Source organism: Aegilops tauschii, chromosome 1 (assembly GCF_002575655.3).
Source record: "Aegilops tauschii subsp. strangulata cultivar AL8/78 chromosome 1, Aet v6.0, whole genome shotgun sequence".
NCBI classification, from domain to species: Eukaryota; Viridiplantae; Streptophyta; class Magnoliopsida; order Poales; family Poaceae; genus Aegilops; species Aegilops tauschii.
The window spans coordinates 503813456-503833061 of record NC_053035.3 but is presented as its reverse complement, the minus strand read 5'-3'; the positions used below and the strand labels follow the sequence as shown (position 1 = coordinate 503833061).

The window sequence follows — 19606 nt, the reverse complement described above, 5'->3', positions numbered from 1 at the left end:
TTAGTAAAGAAGATAGAGGGTTTCTCATTATTGATCCTTTGTCCCGAAGTATCACAATAAGATTTCAAAACTCTTTTCACATTCTCTGCTTGGGCGAGTGTTGCAACGAAGAAAAGTAAGCTATCATCTACGAACAACAAATGATTTACACTCGGCGCAAGCGGTGCAACTTGAAGCCCTCCAACATGACCACTAGCTTCATTTGCTTTTAGCAAACATGATAACCCTTCCGCTGCTAAAAGAACCAAAGAAACGTAAGCTATCATTTGCGAACAACAAATGATTTACACTCGACGCAAGCGGTGTAACTTGAAGCCCTCCAACATGACCACTAGCTTCATTTGCTTTTAGCAAACAAGATAACCCTTCCGCTGCTAAAAGAAAGAGATAAGGTGATATTGGATCACCCTGGCGGAGTCCCCTTGTTGGCCTGAAATCATCTAGTTTTCCCCCATTAAATGAAACTGAGAAAGAAACCGATGTAACACCGATAAAACATGGTGATATGCTATTTTTCTTCATCACGGCTTCTAAATACACCCATTCCACTATGTCATAAGACTTCATCATATCAAGCTTCAGTGCCACGTGAGCATTGCTCTTCCTCTTCTTCCTTCTCATAAAGTGAAGACACTCATACGCTGAAATTATATTGTCCCTGATCAAACGGCCTGGTACAAAGGCTGACTGCTCAATATAAATCACCTCCGGGAGAATAATTTTCAGTCGATTGGCAAGAACCTTTGAAGCGATTTTGTATATCACATTACAAAGGCCGGTCGGCCGAAACTGCCCTAAATTTATTGGACTAGCTATCTTTGGGATTAAAATGATGAATGTTCTGTTAATTTCCTCCGGCGAGTCATCTCCATTTAAGACCCACAACACAATGCTTGTCACTTCATCACCAAACAAGTCCCAATGTCTTTGAAAAAAGTGCGCGGGAAACCCGTCAGGCCCCGTCGACGGACGAACCGGCCTACTACAACGACTACATGAATGAGATGATCAACGAGGTGGCCAAGCGTACGATGACGACGAGACTTAGAGACAAGACTACGACGGCCAGTACACCGACGACCACAACCAAGAAGACACTGACGGGCACATCCAAGAAGACATCGATGGCCATGGCCAAGATGACACCCACGACAACAATGACCAAGAAACCCAAGGCGAAGAAGAGGAAGATGGTGTCGACATCGACGTCTAGCCATTGTTTCATGATGAGTTATCTCATCAAGCCAATGCACAAAGGAGGCGGCAAAGTGCGAGGATGGGAGGATGCATGGTGGATGAGGACATGTTGAGTTGCGAAGCTTGGATGGAAATTGGACAAGATCCCAAGACCGGCGCCGAGCAAAAAAGGAACACCGTTTTGGAAGAGGTTCCATACACAATTCCATGAGCGTCTCAAGTTTGAGCTGCACAAGTTTGAGAGCAACCATGGTGATGTTTCAATCGAAAAGAGGTGGTCCTTCATCCAACAAGTTCTATGCCCCCCTTGAGAACATCATCGGCCGGCCCGTGAGTGTACTTGGTGTCAAAGACACGGTATACAATTTCTCGCTTGTTCATATGAGCACTTGCCATTGTCCTATGCATCTGAATGATCTTGCTTTCATCTTCATCTGCACGTTTTTCAAACTTTGGAAACCTTCAAGGCCCAAAATACGAACAAGTCATTCACCTTGACCCTATTATTAGCCGACGATTTTGCGAGTGCCCAAAGTTCAAGGAGAGATATGCAGCCTAAAAGAAAGGTGGGGGGCCTTCAGTGGTGGCCGAACCAAGAGCAAAGGTGAGAAGCGATCGAGGGGGAAGACCAACTCCAATTGGATGACAAGCGTGATGCATCAACACTCGCCTTGCAAGAAACATTGAATGGGTCCATGACGCAAAGGAAGCAAGGGAGGAGAGAAAGCGCCAAAAGCAAATGAAGACATACTTTTGACATAGAAAAGAAGAAGCTCGAGATCGAGGAGAGCATGCAAAAGAAGAAGCTCGAGATCCAGGAGAGAGTTGTCCGGACAAAATCAAACGAGGTGAAGCTCTCGCTAATTTCGAAGGAAGTGAAGATCATGTCGGTCGACTTGAGCAAGATGTCCCAAGGAAGATGGTTTGGTAGGTTCGAGAAGAACCAAAAGGAGATGCTCGAGCTAGCATGAGCTATGGCTGAGACACGTTCTTTTTTGAATGTCGGCATGAACTATGGCCCATATGGGTGAATTAGTCGAGAGGCGATTTTTTGTAGGCCGACATGTATACCGGCTGCTGACAGTATACCGCCATGAACTATGGCTGAGACGCGTTTTTTTAGAACATGTATGACACATATGCTGGCATGAATATGGCTGAGAGGCATAAACTAGCTCTACTTGTGCAAAAAAATATTTACTGGACAAAATTTGGGCAGACCGTGTGGGAGTTGGCCTCATTGGAACACTTGGACGCGTTGGAGTTGGCCTCACAATTTCCAGCAGGCTATCTAGATCTTTTTTTTTTTAATTTTCTGAGGGGAGGTGTAGATCGTGTGAGGGCATGTACAATGGTTCTATCTTAATAATGCCACGTAGGATAAATGATGAGGTGGAGGAGAGAGAAATCATAAGAGAAGGCTTGTCTTCTCTTAATTAAGAGAAGCCAAAAAATGATCTCTTAACACAATATGTCTCACCATGTTTTTAGGAATAACTAGTTATTGAAGATAAGGCTAAGAGATGATCCATTGTAGACATCTCTAAATTACATGCAAGATCTAAGATAAAACTATCTTATCGAAGACCATTGTACATGCCCTGACGTGATAGTAGTAGTACCACCTTTCTACCGCTTGCCGTATGTGGCTTGGCTGGCGTGCGTCACACGATCAAACTTTATCATAATCTTTTAGCGTGGAAGGGGCAAACTTCCCAGGTTGACTTGGAAAAAACCCTTTAGCGTGACGCGTATCATAGTGTGAGTAACTTAGCTAGTAACATAGCGCACTTCAAATTTTTTTTGCTTATGTAGCAAGTATTTAATGTGAGGTGGTAACATATTATGTTACTGTAACATAGCGCTTCCCAAGACAAAATGAGTCTACAAGCTAATAAATGAAGTCATCTATGACACTACTATCATGTTACTTTGCATTATGAAGGTCATGCATATGACACTAGTCTAAGTTACTCCCCACTATGACCAGCCTAATTGTTGCAGCGGCCACGTAGAAATCTCTCTCGCTGGCGCGTGGCCAGGGAGTAGGGAGTGAGGAAGGCAGCGTGCCAGGTAAACGCGCGTCGACGATTACGAGTTGAGGAGGAGAGCGTTTCTACCGGGCGGGCAGTTATTACTACTACTCGAAATCGAGATTTGCAAGCGCCGCGTTAATTAATTAATTACAGTACAAATGGTAAATCGTTTTTTGTCCCCGAGAAAAAGGAGGAGGAGGAGGAAACCGCGGTCCGTCTCTCCCTGGCGCGTGGGCCAGGGAGTGAGGAGGCTACTGAATCAGCTGGCGGCTCAGCTGAATCTGCGCAGCTGCCTGGCCCTATATAAAGCTCGCTCGGTGCCTGCCCTCTTTCCCCTCCACCAACCCTACCCTACCCGAGCCGCCCCCTCGTCTCTCTTATCCTCTCTCTCAAGCACACGAGCAACAACGCCGGCCATGGCATGGCGCCCAAGCCCAACTCACCTGGGAGACCTTCGTCCCGCCACACCGGGGACGGAGAATAAGACGGATCTTGGCTCGATCTACCGCCTCCGTGGTAAGCCTTGCCCTCACCGATCCAAACTTGATCGATTTCCTTGGTACTGACTGACCCATGGAATTTTTGCAGATCCATTCTTTGCCCAAGGGGATTACGCATCACCCAGCGTGTCAAGATCCACTCGGGTCTGTCCTTTTTGTATGATGAATTCATCTTTAATTTGGAACAGATGGGGATTTTTCAGTAACCTGATGGCTGATGGGTTCATCCTCTGTCTCTGTGTATGCAGGCGCACGCGCACGCGCGTCTCGGGCCACCTCACCGTTAGTGGGCCGCTGGCAGCCGGCCCAGTCGTGCCGTCAGCCCAGCCCAATGGAGGGCCGCATCCTGCCTGCGAAACACTCGGCCCCGAGTATCGGCCGCCTCCTCGCCCACCCAGTGTGCGCTGGGGTTTTAGTCGCCCACCTTCCACCGCCTCCCCGTCCCCATTTCGCACCCGTCGGCGAGCCCCTCCCCCTCCCCTCCGCCGCCCCTCTCCCCCAACGCCGCCTGCGCCAGGCGAAGGTGCCGCCTCTTCCCCTCCTCGTCCCGGATTTGGTGCCATGTTTCTCTTCGTCTTACCCGGTTGAACTCGCAGGATGCCTCCAATGGCGGGAGCAGGTAACCCTGGTGAGGGAGGAGGAGGTGAGGGTGGAGGAGGAGAAGGAGGAGGTCCGACGGGCCGTGCACCACCGCCCGCTCCAACCTCGTCCCGCGGACGGTAAGATCGCGAAACCCCTTTCCCCGCCCAGTTTCTCGACGATATTGCTCCATGTGGGCCGGTATACTCTGGGATTGGTGCTTTCTGACCCTAGACCATGGATATGGACTTGGTGATCTCGTCGTTTTGAGTAGAATCAAGCACGTGGTAGCGTTTCATCTGAGAACGAGTGGTTGTCGTCGTCGTTCTGCACTAGAATCTAGCACTTGGTAGCGATTCATCTCATGTGTTGTGGATTTCGAGGTTCTGCACTGGAATCCATGTCGTGGTTGCATTTCATCTCATGTCTAGTTGATCTTGCCGTTTTTGCACTAGAATCGAGCTTGTGGTTGCATTTCGTCTGATGTCTAGTGGATCTCGTCGTTTTTGCACTAGAATGCAGCTCGGGGTTGCGTTTGATCATAGGGGTCTAGTGCTCTTCCTGCCATTCTCTTGTTGTTTTTATCTGTGGATGAACTAGGTGTTTAACCAGATCATGGTTCAGTTGTTCTGTTTAATTGCCAGATAGAGAATCTGACATTTATACAAGGTAAAGTTTTGTATGTCGTTGGCTTATTGTGGTCTGCTCCAAGTGTAATGTTACATGTAGTGAAATATTCTGTTTAATTGACAACTTGGTCTTGGATTTCATTGCTCCTAGTGCTTTTGTTTAATTTATGTGACAGGGTGTGTGATGAATTACATAATTTCTTACATCGCGCTTCTCCATTTGTTATGCTTATGAATTGCTGTGATGTAAGCTTGTTATCAATTTTCACGGCTGGAGTGATTTTTGTTCCATTTCACCCTTCTAATCCCCCCCCCCCCCCCCCCCCCCCCCCCTGATATCTTCCATTCCTTGCAGATCTGGGAAGGAGGGCCACGGCATGGAATCTGATTGCCCTGTGCCCTGGTACACAAGGACGCTGGTGGCGCTTGGGATCAAGTCCCATGGCGACCCTTCTGGTCCATTGAGGCAGGGAACTTTTGATCCGTTGTTGGGGGTTGTTGTCACCTCTGAGGGATACCTCTCAAGGTAAATCCTATAACCTCCAAAATCCTGGCACCTGCTATTTGTCTGCGGTTTGAAATCTGGATGTGCTCTCTGCTGTACCTTCTCAAACTAGGGTCGAGTCTGGATGTCCTCTCTGCTAGGCCATAACTGGCAGTACTGTTTAAAGCTTCTTTTTAACTCAGTGCCTGTTTGGTAAACTAATGGAAGGGGAATGGGAGTTTAACTCTAATTCCCTTAACCCATCTCAATTACAAGCCCTCCCACAGTTAATAGATATGTGGGACCTCTACACGTGAATTCCCCTTGCTCTTCTGTGTTAAATACCCAATCCACCTAAACAAACAAAGGAATACAACTCTTTTTGCCTCAAATTCCACCAAACCAAACATGCTGCTAGGTTAGGGCTAGGAGTACCCACCTGTCCTAGTGATCACATAGGGGGAAAGCTGAGGGAACATTAGGGTTGTTAGCTTCACTGTTTTTATTTAACCCTTAACATAGGGAAGCGTTAGGTTGTTAGCTTATCTGTGTTTATTTAATGTACTTGGCATGGTTGAATTTGTTAAAGCCCACCAAGGCAACAAAGGATGTAAACAAATGAAGTCTTAGTAATTACAGTATTTTGATCATCCACAACTTTGGAAACTACTGTACTCTACCCTGTTTACTGCTGATATACTATACTCCTATTTGATATTCCATTTTCAGAAGATTTTTATAACAGCAGTTCTCATCTGGTGCCCATCTCCAACTAGTTTTCTGTCCATCTAAAATACTCTGTATTCGGTGTTTTGCTGTCTCTATGTAATTTTTATTTAACTGTATTATTTAATATATTTGCATGCTTGAATTTGTTTAAACACCAAAGTACCAAGGACGTGTCACAATATTTTGTTCATTGTCCAAAATGATTGGAAGTGTTGTACTCTACTCTGGTTTCTTCTTATCTGATATATTTTGTCATTATAGGCTGATGGTCTAAAAGCTGTTCAAACTATAATTTGCATGTGGTGCCCACCTGATATGCTCTGTATTTGGTGTTTTTCTGTCACTATGTAACTGTTTGTGTTTTTTCTGGTCTATTTCTTTACCTGGAAAGTTGTTTTTCCCTCTTCAACAGGTCTGAATCTGAAAGGATAAACAACTACCTTGAATGTGTTCTTAATGAAGTGAAATCTGCATTAGGTTCTTGTGCTGAGGATGTCGAGGATGAATACGGGTGCCAAGATACTGTCCCACCAGTTACTCAGGAGTCTTCCAGTGGCCCAGGCTTGAAGACCATAGCGGCAATTGTTCTAGGTGCTGCGTCTAGGGATGCATGTGAAAGTCCTCAAAGCAGTCAGAGTACCAGTGTGAGGGGTAAGATAATGCCAAAAAATGCGGAGCATGTGCAGGTTATTCAACAATCCACCCAGGAAATCAAGGCTTTCATTCATGATGCTCTTAGAAGAAATCTGATTGGCCCAGACTGTGCACGGGACCTGGTTTTCAAAATAGATGAGCTGGGCAAGTATACTTCAAGGGCCGTCTCTCGAAATGGAACCCGCATTTTTACATTGGATGGATTGAAGAAGAGACCTACCAGACTTTAGTTCTCTTCCAGAGAAGATTATAGCTTTTGGTGGTTCATTCCATTCTGTTATAACCATTACTGGTAATAAACAAATCTTTCATAACTTGCTATTTAGCTGTTCTGTTAGCGCAATACAAACTGCAGTCTGTTGTCTTAATTTGCTGTTTGTAGCTGCTCTGTAAATGTCAGTGATCTTTACTGAAACTGTAAATCGTAGGAGCTGCGTACCGTGTATCTAAATCTGATGGCCCAGGATATTTTCATGATGTCGGGAAAGAGGCATTAGGTAAATGACCTATTTCACGTAATATTTTCAGCACTTATTTTGTTTTTGAATGTGTATTGATATTCTATTTTGATTCAGAACTTATCAGGGATCCTTTTTATCTCCAAAACCATGTTTGGAATTCTGATCGTAAATCTGTGAGTACTATTTGGACCTGCTACTATTTCTTTTGTGTTATTTTGTTATAGTTTCATCGCTCTAACATGCTTAATACTTTATTCCAGTCTCTGATATGTGGCAGTGAACTTACAACTAGCCAAAACTTGGTGAAGAAATTGATGTTGAGTTTCAAGAATGATGGCTCCTTCATGTGTTTCAAAGCTTCTGTTTTCGATCACCTTGTAGATGTTCCAGTAAATGACCCAGAACATGGTGTGGCTGACGATGAAATTCCTGATATGGAAGATGTGAGTCATCTCCAGCTGGTTCAAAATCTTTGTTTTTTGTTTGAATTTTCGTGTTTGATTGATAAACTTTTTTTTTACCAGCCTAATTCTGCACAGTTATTGGTGGAGAAGCTTGTTGGTCCTGATGTGAATACAATGTTATATCTGCCCTACTCTCTTAAAAAATCAAAAGTAAGTTTGAGTTTTTTAATAGCATCTTACTATATAGGTTTGTTTAAGATTTTTCATGCTTTTATCTTGGGAATGTAGGTTGAATTCCAGCTACATCAACCTTATCATGGGTCTGTTCTTAGCATTGGTTTGAACAACAAAAGGATGCCTTGCTTATCTGTTTCGAGCTTATGCGGCCTGCAGGATATCTGTTTGGGAGGTGTTGACAGCCTTGCTTTTGGGGGCCAATTGAAAATAAACGAGTCCAATTCATGGTTCAGTGTTTCTGCTGGGTTGTCAGTCCGTGCTGAATTGTTCAGTGCTGGCCTAACTTTGTAAGTTGTGTCTTCAATATGCTTATGTCCAATTCCTTTCCATTACTGTTTTTCCTTTTCTAGCTAGTTGTTCTTACTCACTCTTTAATGAGCATCTGATCTTTAATAAACTTGTCCGAAGGGTGTGAAACAACTGTATCATCTCTTTGTTTTTTGCCTATTACTGTAGTCATCAAATATTTCATCTTTAATAAACTTGTCTGAAGGGTGTGAAACTACTGTATCATCTCTTTGTTTTCTGGCTATTACTGTAGTCATTTGATATTTCATCTGTAATAAACTTGTCCGAAGGGTGTGAAACTATTGTATCATCTCTTTGTTTTCTTCCTATTCTGATATTTCACTGTGCAATGCTGAATGTGAAGTTTAGCTTATTGTTTTTTTTTTTTGCAGTAAACAACCTGGTCAGTTTGATTATACTTTCTGCAGCAATATTCTCAATACAAGCACTGTATTAGGTGGCCTGGCTAGCTATAGCTATCTGACCAATCAATGGAAATTGATTGGCGGAATTGGTCACACTTTTGACCCCACCTTGAATATCAAAGGGCGTATTGGTAATGATAAAACTGTCAATGCTCTTATCTCTAAGAAGTTCGCTGGCAAAGGCAGTCTTCATTTTGCATCGGAGGTTGATTTAAAGGATTTTTGGAGATATCCTCGGGTTGGTTTGTCATTTTTGTTTCCTTAGGTTGGTGCCTTTTGTTTTCTGGTATTAGCATGCTTTAGTCAGAACACATAATTTTTATATAATGATTTGAGTCTAAATTATATGCTTGTACAAATGTGCTGCTGGGTTCATATTGCTTAAGCGTCAAAAGTTTTAGTACATGCTGCTTTGTTGTTTGATGATGTCTTTGCGTACAGATGTTTTTCGGCACCAATATTATTTGGTGTTTGACGTAGTATATACAGTGTACTAATCCTTCCAGTTTCTCTATTTTTTGCTCTTAGCAGGTTGGAGGAAGCTTCATGCTGAAGCAGTTGGCGGTAGCGTTTCTGAATCGCTGATGGTAGGCAATACGAGTCACTGAAGACGCAAGTGTTCAATTACTAAGGTCCTGTATGCTGTAGTTGTCAGCAAACCCCAGGCTAATTTTGTACAGCTGTGGTATTAGTGTTCACACTAAACACAGATACTCTGAACACTCAACCCGGAGGGATTTCGACCCTGGGGTGTTTTGCTTGTGTAAATTAGCTCACGGACAGGTTTTCCTGTGAAGTAGCTCACGGATGGTCTCGAGGTTGGTTCTGCTTGCCGAAAGTTGCTCATGGATGGTCTGTTTGTGTTCTTTGTTTCCTCTTGCAAACATCTAGCCTGGTGGTGCCAAATTTGCAGTTATGCTGAACGTGCTACATGCTAAGCTTGTTTTGAAAAGATTTTAAGTTGCTGCAATGTTACATATCTTGTGGAGTTTGTATAGTCTTGCCATGTTGTCGTTCGGGTGCACTGCCATGTTGTCTCGGGCATTTTTATGTGGTAACACTATGCTAGCCACATAAGTGAAAATGTTTGTTTTTAAAAGAGTACACAGCTTGTCGTACACTTGAAAGTTTTTCAAATTTTATGAACACTGGCTTGGAGGCGGAGCCGCCCGATAACACAGCTCTTGTCTCACCTCGCCTGGATTCCACCGCCAGTGCACTGTGCTTGCTGTGAAGTGTGTGTATAAGCCCTCTCTTACAACACATTGCATCCAACAGGTTGTGTGCACCGGGTCTCCTTGCCTTGCCTCGACGTTGGCCTGGTGTACCTGTACGTCTTCCTCGACGGACGCGACGACAACGTCCGCGTTGGCTCTGCGCAGCGCGTCGACGCTGCCGTTGGCTACTGGAATAAGCTGACTTGACCATCGCGGCGGCCAGGAAAGAGCTCCGGTCCGGGATCGATTCCTTATGCACAGAGAATTGGCAGGCTGCAGTAGCAAGCAACACGCGCACACAGCGCCTCCAGTTGTCTCGGAGGAAAGGAAGCGTGCGTCGCCCTGCCTCCCGGCGCGCCGACGGAGCTTGGCCGTGGTGGCAGAGTTCGCAGAGACTTGCAGGTCACCGGCCTCGGCCTCGATCTCCTCGTGCCAGTGGTGAAGCTCTAGAGCACGATCCGGCGGTGAAGCTCTGGAGCACGTGCTTTTCGCCGGCATCGACGAGCTCGTCGCCCTCGATATCCTCCGCTGGTGAGCGTGAGCCTGGAGCGCTAGCCCGCCCCGTCTTCCCGCAGCAAGTGCGACACTGCCCCGGAACGCACGGGAAGCGGCAGTTCATTGCCGCGCGAGGCCGGCGACTGAGCCGTAGAGGTAGGAGCGAGGACACTCGGCGTCTACTGCGTCATGCTTCTCGTCCTCCTCCCATGGACGCCCGTGCGGCGGGGCGGCAGCGCGCGTCGGGAAGGAGGGATGGGTTCCCGCCTCCCGGCGGCGGCGCGGGCTCAGAGGAGGTGACGTAGGTTCTGGTGGCGCCACCACGCATGTAACGCCGTCCTCCAGGTCGATCGGCAAGGAGCCGACCCATCCGAGTGAACGCCCACAACCTGTTTGATGCAATGTGTAAGAGAGGGGGAGATAGGAGAAGCAAGAAGAAACGTCCACGTGGCGATTTTTTTGCCAAGTCAAGTGGGCCCCACCTGTCGGAAACACTTTCAAACGTCGCAAAGCGAGTTATCAGTGTTTTCTGCAAGCTTTTGCAAATAATTAGCGACTAGGTGGTTTTTCACATAAATACATGCTTCAGCTAACAGAGCTTATGATGTAAAACACCTGTGCTGAACTGCAGATAACACCCTAGTTATGCTTCTTTCAGAGCAAGTCTAATAGATCCTTGTCAGCTGACTATAAGATGTTACAAATCAGCAAAATCTTATGTGGAAGAGAGAGAACGCAGGAGAGAGAACAGAGCCAGTGCTTGTCCATTGCGCGATAACACAAGCTACGATGAAATTGACCCTGCATGCAGCTGGCGAGCAGGGCAGAGCATGCATGCAGCCAATCACTATTCATTTCCTTGCATTTTTCTTCATCCAAACATTAAAGACTACAGCTAACCTACAACCAGTTTATTATATGCGTTGGCTATATAGCTGACGTGGTACTAGTGTAAAGCCGGCAGCAGGCTATTCTATTAGCTTTGCTCTCAGTATGATGTTGGCTAGTTGCGTCTTTTTATGTTGCTAAAAAAAGTATATCTCAGTAACAATAACCCTATTGATGACATGGGACAAATTCAGTTACCGTCATTTGTGAAACTTTCTTCGGTCTTTGCTGTTCTAGTTCTAGCATTTATGACCCACATCAGATTTATATCAGTATAATCGGAATTCTGATTGACTTTTTTCCTTCTGTATTCTCAACATTGTTATTTTGTGTTTCCTCGTGCCATGTCAACTAAGACTGTTGTGCCACGCTCCATGAAATGTACAAATCTAAACGCTTTTATATTTCTTTACGAGGGAGTACATTTCATCTTTGCATGCTAGCTGATCTTCTTACAAAATAATTTCCTTCGTCTCCGTTGGTATGTTTAATTATTTATGGTGTATGTAAGTATCTTGTAAAATCCATTCATCTGCACTTATTAGCTACTACTAGTCATGATCTAGAACATAAATGTGTGTTTGTTGTTACCACTAAATTTGAGCTAGAGTGAATTTATCTGGAGTTAGCATTGAATTTCAGATTTGACTTAGTACTCCTTAGTCCCAACATTCTAGAACAGCCAATACTGCACACCATTCGTTGACATGATGATGATTGCTTCTAGTTGAGCATCTCCTTGTTGGTTCTTAGCTTATTGTGGCATGATATTTATGGGGTTGTTTTCCATGTATTTCCTGATGGCCTATGAGAAGCCTTTGCCAGTCATCCATTTGGACCGGTTCATTAAGCATGTTTCTCTCATCCAGGAACACCATTATGTATGGCTCCAGTACTTATGAGCAGATTTATGGTCCCTTGGGGTCATCTTGAATGTAAGGCTCTGTTCGGTTCACAGGAAATTTAAAGGAAACTTTGAAGGTAGGAATTCCACAGGGTTTTTCATCTTTGATGTGTTCGGATCAAAGGAATTGTGAATAGTGAAACATAGAAAAGTCTCCCTATTCCTACAGATTTCAGAGGATGTGAAGCCCGATGTGATGGGCCATGCAACGGATTTATAAAGCAAATGTATGGATGGGCTGAGAGAGAGAACAATGTGTAGCCAAATAAAAATTATAGAAAGTACTACTTGGTACTCCTGCAAACTTTTCTTTCCCTTCGCGGATTGCTACTCCTCCGAACGCCTCACTTAAAACTTTCTTTTGTTTTCTGGCTCCTCTGTTTCACGCATGTAGTCATCCTCCATTCCTGCAGAGTTTTTTAATACTTTGTTTTGGATACCTTCGGTCCGAACGGGGCCTAAATTCTTTTTCCCCCTATTGTGCATTGTTATTTTAACAAATAGTCTCTTGTGTGCTCTGTGTACTACGTCATGCTCCTTTTTGTGTGACTGTATTCCATGATGTCATTCCAACAATGCGTGAGTTAGAACATGTTTGGAATACGGTTATACTGCAAATGTGGTTAGGGATCAGTGAAACAAACAAAATGTAACTGTCAGTCTAGACATCATCTAGTGCAAGCATAGTGTGAAGAAGTAAGTCTGAGGGACAAATTCCAAACACCGCCGGCTATGCAATTCCATCCTCATTTCTTATATACTTTGAGCTCTTTTACGGTGATTGGCGTAGTAATCGGAGTACTATCCAGTACCGACCCCTCTGATTTTTATTAGCCGTCTAATTTGTTGGGGATTAATAATTATGAAATTTAATTTGTTTAATCCGAGAAGGGCATAATGGTCCATGATGAAATATTTCTTTTTGAACCAATCACCTCAACGACCAGAACCACGTCTAATCGATCTAGATCGAGGTCAATTCATCGTCCTCGTCCCCTTCACTGTCCCCGACGCGCCCGACGAGAGGAATCAATTCACCGTCCTCGTCCACGTCCTCCTCCCCTTCACTGTCCTCGAGTGCTCGACAACAAGAAGAAGAATAAGGCACCACATTGCGCCGGCTGAATCGGCGGCGACGGGGGTGGCGCTATAATCTGGAGGAACTCTACGCCAGCCTATCCCATCTCTCCCCGCCTGTCATCTTAAAGAATGAATCCGGATTTGTAGCCTCCACTTCCTACTTAGTTTAGTTTATTATCATTGATTTAGGTTCCCGTAGTGCATGCAATATAATTTAGTTTTTTTCATCATCTAGTTCAATAGTTTATCGACATTGATGATCGGTTGGTCTCACATGTACAATGAGCAAAGTTTAATATTCCACACAATATTTCGTACTGGCTTTTGAATGCATTTGTTTTTGCCCATGAGCTATTGTTCATATGCAACATGGATAAACGTTGATGATTGGTTGGCCTCACATACAGGAAGACATGACGGATGTAAGTGTTGCGTGTATGTTCGAGTACTATAATATTGCAAATAGGATGTTTCATGGTGAGGAGAAGCTATGTTGAGTGGCATCGATCCAACAATCATATAATTTGAAGGAAAATTATGTGTAGTCGTGAAGGGGTTTGTGAAGAGAAGCACATGAAGAGGAAGATGGAAGATAGAAAAAGGAGGCCATAGAGTATTACTCGTGTTGGGTGTAAATCTAAATTGGTCATTGCAAGATACGAGGAAGCAGGGCGGTGGTTCGTGAAGGATTTAAGTGATGAAGACAACCATCCTCTAGCCCCAAGGGATCTTTCATGTCTTTTGTGTTCAAACAGACAAATTAGCGATGAGCAGAAAATGGACATTATAGACATGGAAAAATCTGGGATCCGCAAACACCATATTATGAATATTTTGTGGATGCAATACGATGGATATGACCAGGTTGGATGCACGAGGAGGGACATTTACAATTTCTGCCATGCTAGTAAGCAGGAATCAATCGCTGCCGGTGAGGCCGGCGACTGAGCCGTAGAGGTAGGAGCGAGGACACTCGGCGTCTACCGCTCCTCCCATGGACGCCCGTGCGACGGGGCGGCAGCGCACGTCGGGAAGGAAAGGGATGGGTTCCCGCCTCCCAGCGGCGGCGCGGGCTTAGAGAAGGTGACGTAAGTTCTGGTGGCGCCAGCACGCATGTAACACCGTCCTCCAAGTCGTCAGCAAGGAGCCGACCCATCCCAGTGCACACCCACAACCAGTTTGATGCAATGTGTAAGAGAGGGGGAGATAGGAGAAGGAAGAAGAAATCTCCACGTGCTGATTTTTTTGCCAAGTCAGCTCCTGACAAGTGGGCCCCACCTGTCGGAAACACTTTCAAACATGGCAAAACGAGTTATCAGTGTTTTCTGCAAGCTTTTGCAAATAATTAGCGACTAGGTGGTTTTCCACATAACTACATGCTTCGGCTAACAGAGTTTATGATGTAAAACACGTGTGCTGAATTGCTGATCAAGTTATGTTTCTTTCAGAGCAAGTGCAATAGATCCTAGTCAGCTGGCTATAATATGTTCCAAATCAGCAAAATATTATGTGGAGGAGAGAGAACGCAGGAGAGAGAACGCAGGAGAGAGAAGAGAGCCGGCGCTTCGTCCATTGCCAGGCGATAATACAAGCTACGATGAAATTGACCCTGCATGCAGCTCGCGAGCAGGTGATGACCCACAAGTGTAGGGGATCTATCGTAGTCCTTTCGATAAGTAAGAGTGTCGAACCCAACGAGGAGCAGAAGGAAATGACAAGCGGTTTTCAGTAAGGTATTCTCTGCAAACACTGAAATTGTAGGTAACAGATAGTTTTGTGATAAGATAATTTGTAACGGGTAACAAGCAATGAAAGTAAATAAGGTGCAGCAAGGTGGCCCAATCCTTTTTGTAGCAAAGGACAAGCCTGGACAAGTTCTTATAATGAGAAAAGCGCTCCCGAGGACACATGGGAATTATCGTCAAGCTAATTTCATCACGCTCATATGATTCGCGTTCGTTACTTTGATAATTTGATATGTGGGTGGACCGGTGCTTGGATACTGCCCTTTCTTCGACAAGCATCCCACTTATGATTAACCCCTATTGCAAGCATCCACAACTACTGTCGGTGTACAAAAGTAGGGGCTCTCCTTTCGACCCTTTACTTGTGCACGGACAGTCAGAACCACGCGCCACGGCCGCACGTAACAGGGCAAGGGGGGGGGGGCGGAGAGAAGCCGAAGGCACAAGAAAAACAAGGGAATGCCAAGACCAGCAACACCAAAGAGCAAGAGGGCGAGGTGGACTCCCCCGACAAGACCCTTGCCGGGGCGACTTCCGCGGCCCCGGCAGGAGCCTTGCCGGGGCAACTTGCCCAACGCCAACGGAGTGAGCCACCCTTGAGCCCAAGGGCTCCAACATCACCAACAACTACGATTGGACCCAGGGCTCGGGAGGCACCTCTGTAGTGGCATGCAGGTCTTCGTCAAGATCATGAACATACGGGATCAGATGAGGATTGGAAGACGACGATCCTCGACGAGATTCTTGCCGAGGAAGCCCACAAGACCCCCGGCGAGATCCTTGCCGGGGACGACCGCAACGCCACGGCAAGACCCTTGCCGGGGCCCCGGCAAGGCCCTTGCCGAGGGCGTCCGCGAGGCCGCAGCCAGGCCCGCACCCACCAAGCTTTTTGCCACCAATCCCATACAGCTGCCAGCCCACCAGCCGGGCAGGCACCCGCGTGTCGACGCAAGGCTCCTCCGCCAACCCAGCATCTGCCTACGTGGCGGCATGAAAATCTTCATGAAGGCCCCGCCACCACGCCACCTTAGCTACCCGCCATCCTACATGGCGCCACCGCCTCGCTGGCCCAGGCGCGTGTCGAGGCGGGGCGAAGCGGCGGTAAAGTGGAGGGGACACGTCAGGGGCGCATTAAATGCGTCTTGTCCCATAATAGCTAGCGATAAGCTTAACCACGGTACCCCGATGCCACCTCCTGGTGCCACTGTGGCGATCCCTTTGCCTATAAAAAGAGACCCAGGGCATCCATGAGAAGGATTCGGACTCTTGGACAAGTTACGCCCCTTGTAGCTAGTTCGAGAACCTCAAGAACACAGATATACACATCCAAGCAGGACTAGGGTATTACGCATCTCGGCGGCCCGAACCTGGGTAAATGATCCGCGTGCTTGTACTGACTGCTAATCCTGCTCTCCTCACCACCCAGCGCCCCGCAACCGCAGAAGGGATCCTTGTGATCCCATAGGTGTCGTTTCCCACCGACAACTACAAAAGAAGTATTAAGGTAAACCTAACCATAGCATGAAACAAGTGGATCCAAATCAGCCCCTTACGAAGCAACGCATAAACTAGGGTTTAAGCTTCTGTCACTCTAGCAACCCATCATCTACTTATTACTTCCCAATGCCTTCCTCTAGGCCCAAATAATGGTGAAGTGTCATGTAGTCGATGTTCACATAACACCACTAGAGGAAAGACAACATACATCTCATCAAAATATTGAACGAATACCAAATTCACATGACTACTAATAGCAAGACTTCACCCATGTCCCCAGGAAAAACTTAACTACTCACAAAGCATATTCATGTTCATGATCAGAGGGATATTAATATGCATTAAGGATCTGAACATATGATCTTCCACCAATTAAACCAACTAGCATCAACTACAAGGAGTAATCAACACTACTAGCAACCCACAGGTACCAATCTGAGGTTTTGGTACAAAGATTGGATACAAGAGATGAACTAGGGTTTGAGAGGAGATGTTGCTGGTGAAGATGTTGATGGAGATTGACCACCTCCCGATGAGAGGATCGTTGGTGATGACGATGGTGATGATTTCCCCCTCCCAGAGGGAAGTTTCCCCGGCAGAACAGCTCCGCCGGAGCCCTAGATTGGTTCCGCCAAGGTTCCGCCTCGTGGCGGCGGAGTTTCGTCCCGTAAGCTTGCTTATGATTTTTTCCAGGGTAAAAGACTTCATATAGCAGAAGATGGACACCAGAGGGTCACCAGGGGGCCCACGAGGCAGGGGGCGCGCCCTGTAAGGGTGGGCGCGCCCCCACCCTCGTGGCCAGGGTGTGGGCCCCCTCTGGTACTTCTTTCGCTCAAAAATTATCATTAATTCCAAAAATGACTTTCGTGGAGTTTCACGACTTTTGGAGCAGTGCAGAATAGGTCTCCAATATTTGCTCCTTTTCCAGCCCAGAATCCCAGCTACCGGCATTCTCCCTCTTCATGTTAAACCTTGTAAAATAAGAGAGAATAGCCATAAGTATTGTGACATAACGTGTAATAACAACCCATAATGCAATAAATATCGATATAAAAGCATGATGCAAAATGGACGTATCAGTAGGGCAGAGCATGCATGTAGCCAATCACTGTTCATTTCTTTGCGTTTTTCTCCATGCAAGGATTAAAGACTACAACTAACCTGAAGGAAATATGCCCTAGAGGCAATAATAAAGTATTATATATTTCCTTATATCATGATAAATGCTTATTATTCATGCTAGAATTGTATTAACCGAAAACATAATACATGTGTGAATACATAGACAAACAGAGTGTCACTAGTATGCCTCTACTTGACTAGCTCGTTAATCAAAGATGGTTATGTTTCCTAGTCATAGACATGAGTTGTCATTTGATTAACGGGATCACCTCATTAGGAGAATGACGTGATTGACTTGACCCATTCCGTTAGCTTAGCACCCGATCGTTTAGTATGTTGCTATTGCTTTCTTCATGACTTATACATGTTCCTATGACTATGAGATTATGCAACTCCCGTTTACCGGAGGAACACTTTGTGTGCTACCAAACGTCACAATGTAAATGGGTGATTATAAAGGTGCTCTACAGGTGTCTCCAAAGGTACTTGTTGGGTTGGCGTATTTCGAGATTAGGATTTGTCACTCCGATTGTCGGAGAGGTATCTCTGGGCCCACTCGGTAATGCACATCACTATAAGCCTTGCAAGCATTGTGACTAATGAGTTAGTTGCGGGATGATGTATTACGGAACGAGTAAAGAGACTTGCCGGTAACGAGATTGAACTAGGTATCGAGATACCGACGATCAAATCTCGCGCAAGTAACATACCGGTGACAAAGGGAACAACGTATGTTGTTATGTGGTCTGACCGATAAAGATCTTCGTACAATATGTGGGAGCCAATATGGGCATCCAGGTCCCGCTATTGGTTATTGACCGGAGACGTGTCTCGGTCATGTCTACATAGTTCTCGAACCCGTAGGGTCCGCACGCTTAACGTTACGATGACAGTTTTATTGAGTTTTGATGTACCGAAAGAGTTCGGAGTCCCGGATGAGATCGGGGATATGACGAGGAGTCTCAAAATGGTCGAGACATAAAAATCGATATATTGGACGACTATATTCGGACTTCGGAAAGGTTCCGAGTGATTCGGGTATTTTTCGGAGTACCGGAGAGTTACGGGAATTCGTATTGGGCCTTAATGGGCCATACGGGAAAGGAGAGAAAGGCCTCAAAAGGTGGCTGCGCCCCTCCCCTTGGTCTGGTCCGAATTGGACTAGGGAAGGGGGGCGCCTCCTTCCTTCCTTCTCTTTTTCCCTTCCCCTTTTCCATTCCATGTGGGAGGAGGAATCCTACTAGGACTAGGGAGTCCTAGTAGGGCTCCAACCTTCTGGCGCGCCCCAGGGGCTGGCCGGCCTCCCCTCCTCCATCCTTTATATACGGGGGCAGGGGGCACCCCATAGACACAACAATTGATCCTTGAGATCTCTTAGCCGTGTGCGGTGCCCCCCTCCACCATATTACACCTCGATAATACCGTTGCGGAGCTTAGGCGAAGCCCTGCGCCGGTGGAACATCATCATCGTCACCACGGCGTCGTGCTGACGAAACTCTCCCTCAACACTCGGCTGGATCGGAGTTCGAGGGACGTCATCGAGCTGAACGTGTGTAGAACTCGGAGGTGCCGTGCGTTCGGTACTTGATCGGTCGGATCGTGAAGACGTACGACTACATCAACCGCGTTGTGATAACGCTTCCGCTGTCGGTCTACGAGGGTACATGGACAACACTCTCCCCTCTCGTTGCTATGCATCACCATGATCTTGCGTGTGCGTAGGAATTTTTTTGAAATTACTACGTTCCCCAACAGTGGCATCCGAGCCTGGTTTTATGCGTTGATGCTATGCACGAGTAGAACACAAGTGAGTTGTGGGCGATATAAGTCATACTGCTTACCAGCATGTCATACTTTGGTTCAGCGGTATAGTGAGATGAAGCGGCCCGGACCGACATTACGCGTACGCTTACGCGAGACTGGTTTCACCGTTCGGAGCACTCGTTGCTTAAAGGTGACTGGCGGGTGTCTGTCTCTCTCACTTTAGTTGAACCGAGTGTGGCTACGCCCGGTCCTTGCGAAGGTTAAAACAGCA

The 19606-nt window shown here is 46.1% G+C and overlaps 1 protein-coding gene across 6 annotated transcripts; it reads left to right on the top strand.

Moving 5' to 3' along the window:
* Positions 1-3568: 3568 nt before the first annotated feature.
* LOC109760407 (mitochondrial outer membrane porin) lies at positions 3569-9611 on the top strand. 6 transcript variants are annotated; one of them, XM_040392809.3, is made up of 13 exons: positions 3569-3749; positions 3822-3877; positions 3982-4256; positions 4330-4452; positions 5297-5467; positions 6567-7100; positions 7237-7305; positions 7384-7442; positions 7530-7712; positions 7794-7883; positions 7962-8197; positions 8591-8888; positions 9155-9611. In XM_040392809.3, exons 9-12 carry the CDS (start codon positions 7584-7586, stop codon positions 8886-8888), a joined length of 753 nt encoding a protein of 250 aa, XP_040248743.1. In that variant the 5' UTR covers positions 3569-3749; positions 3822-3877; positions 3982-4256; positions 4330-4452; positions 5297-5467; positions 6567-7100; positions 7237-7305; positions 7384-7442; positions 7530-7583; the 3' UTR covers positions 9155-9611. The 6 variants fall into 5 exon arrangements, 3 of the variants coding, with proteins under 3 accessions (XP_040248743.1, XP_073359237.1, XP_073359238.1); XM_073503136.1 differs by having other exon boundaries at positions 9152-9611; XM_073503137.1 differs by lacking the exon at positions 8591-8888 and having other exon boundaries at positions 9155-9575.
* The last annotated feature ends 9995 nt before the right edge of the window (positions 9612-19606 follow it).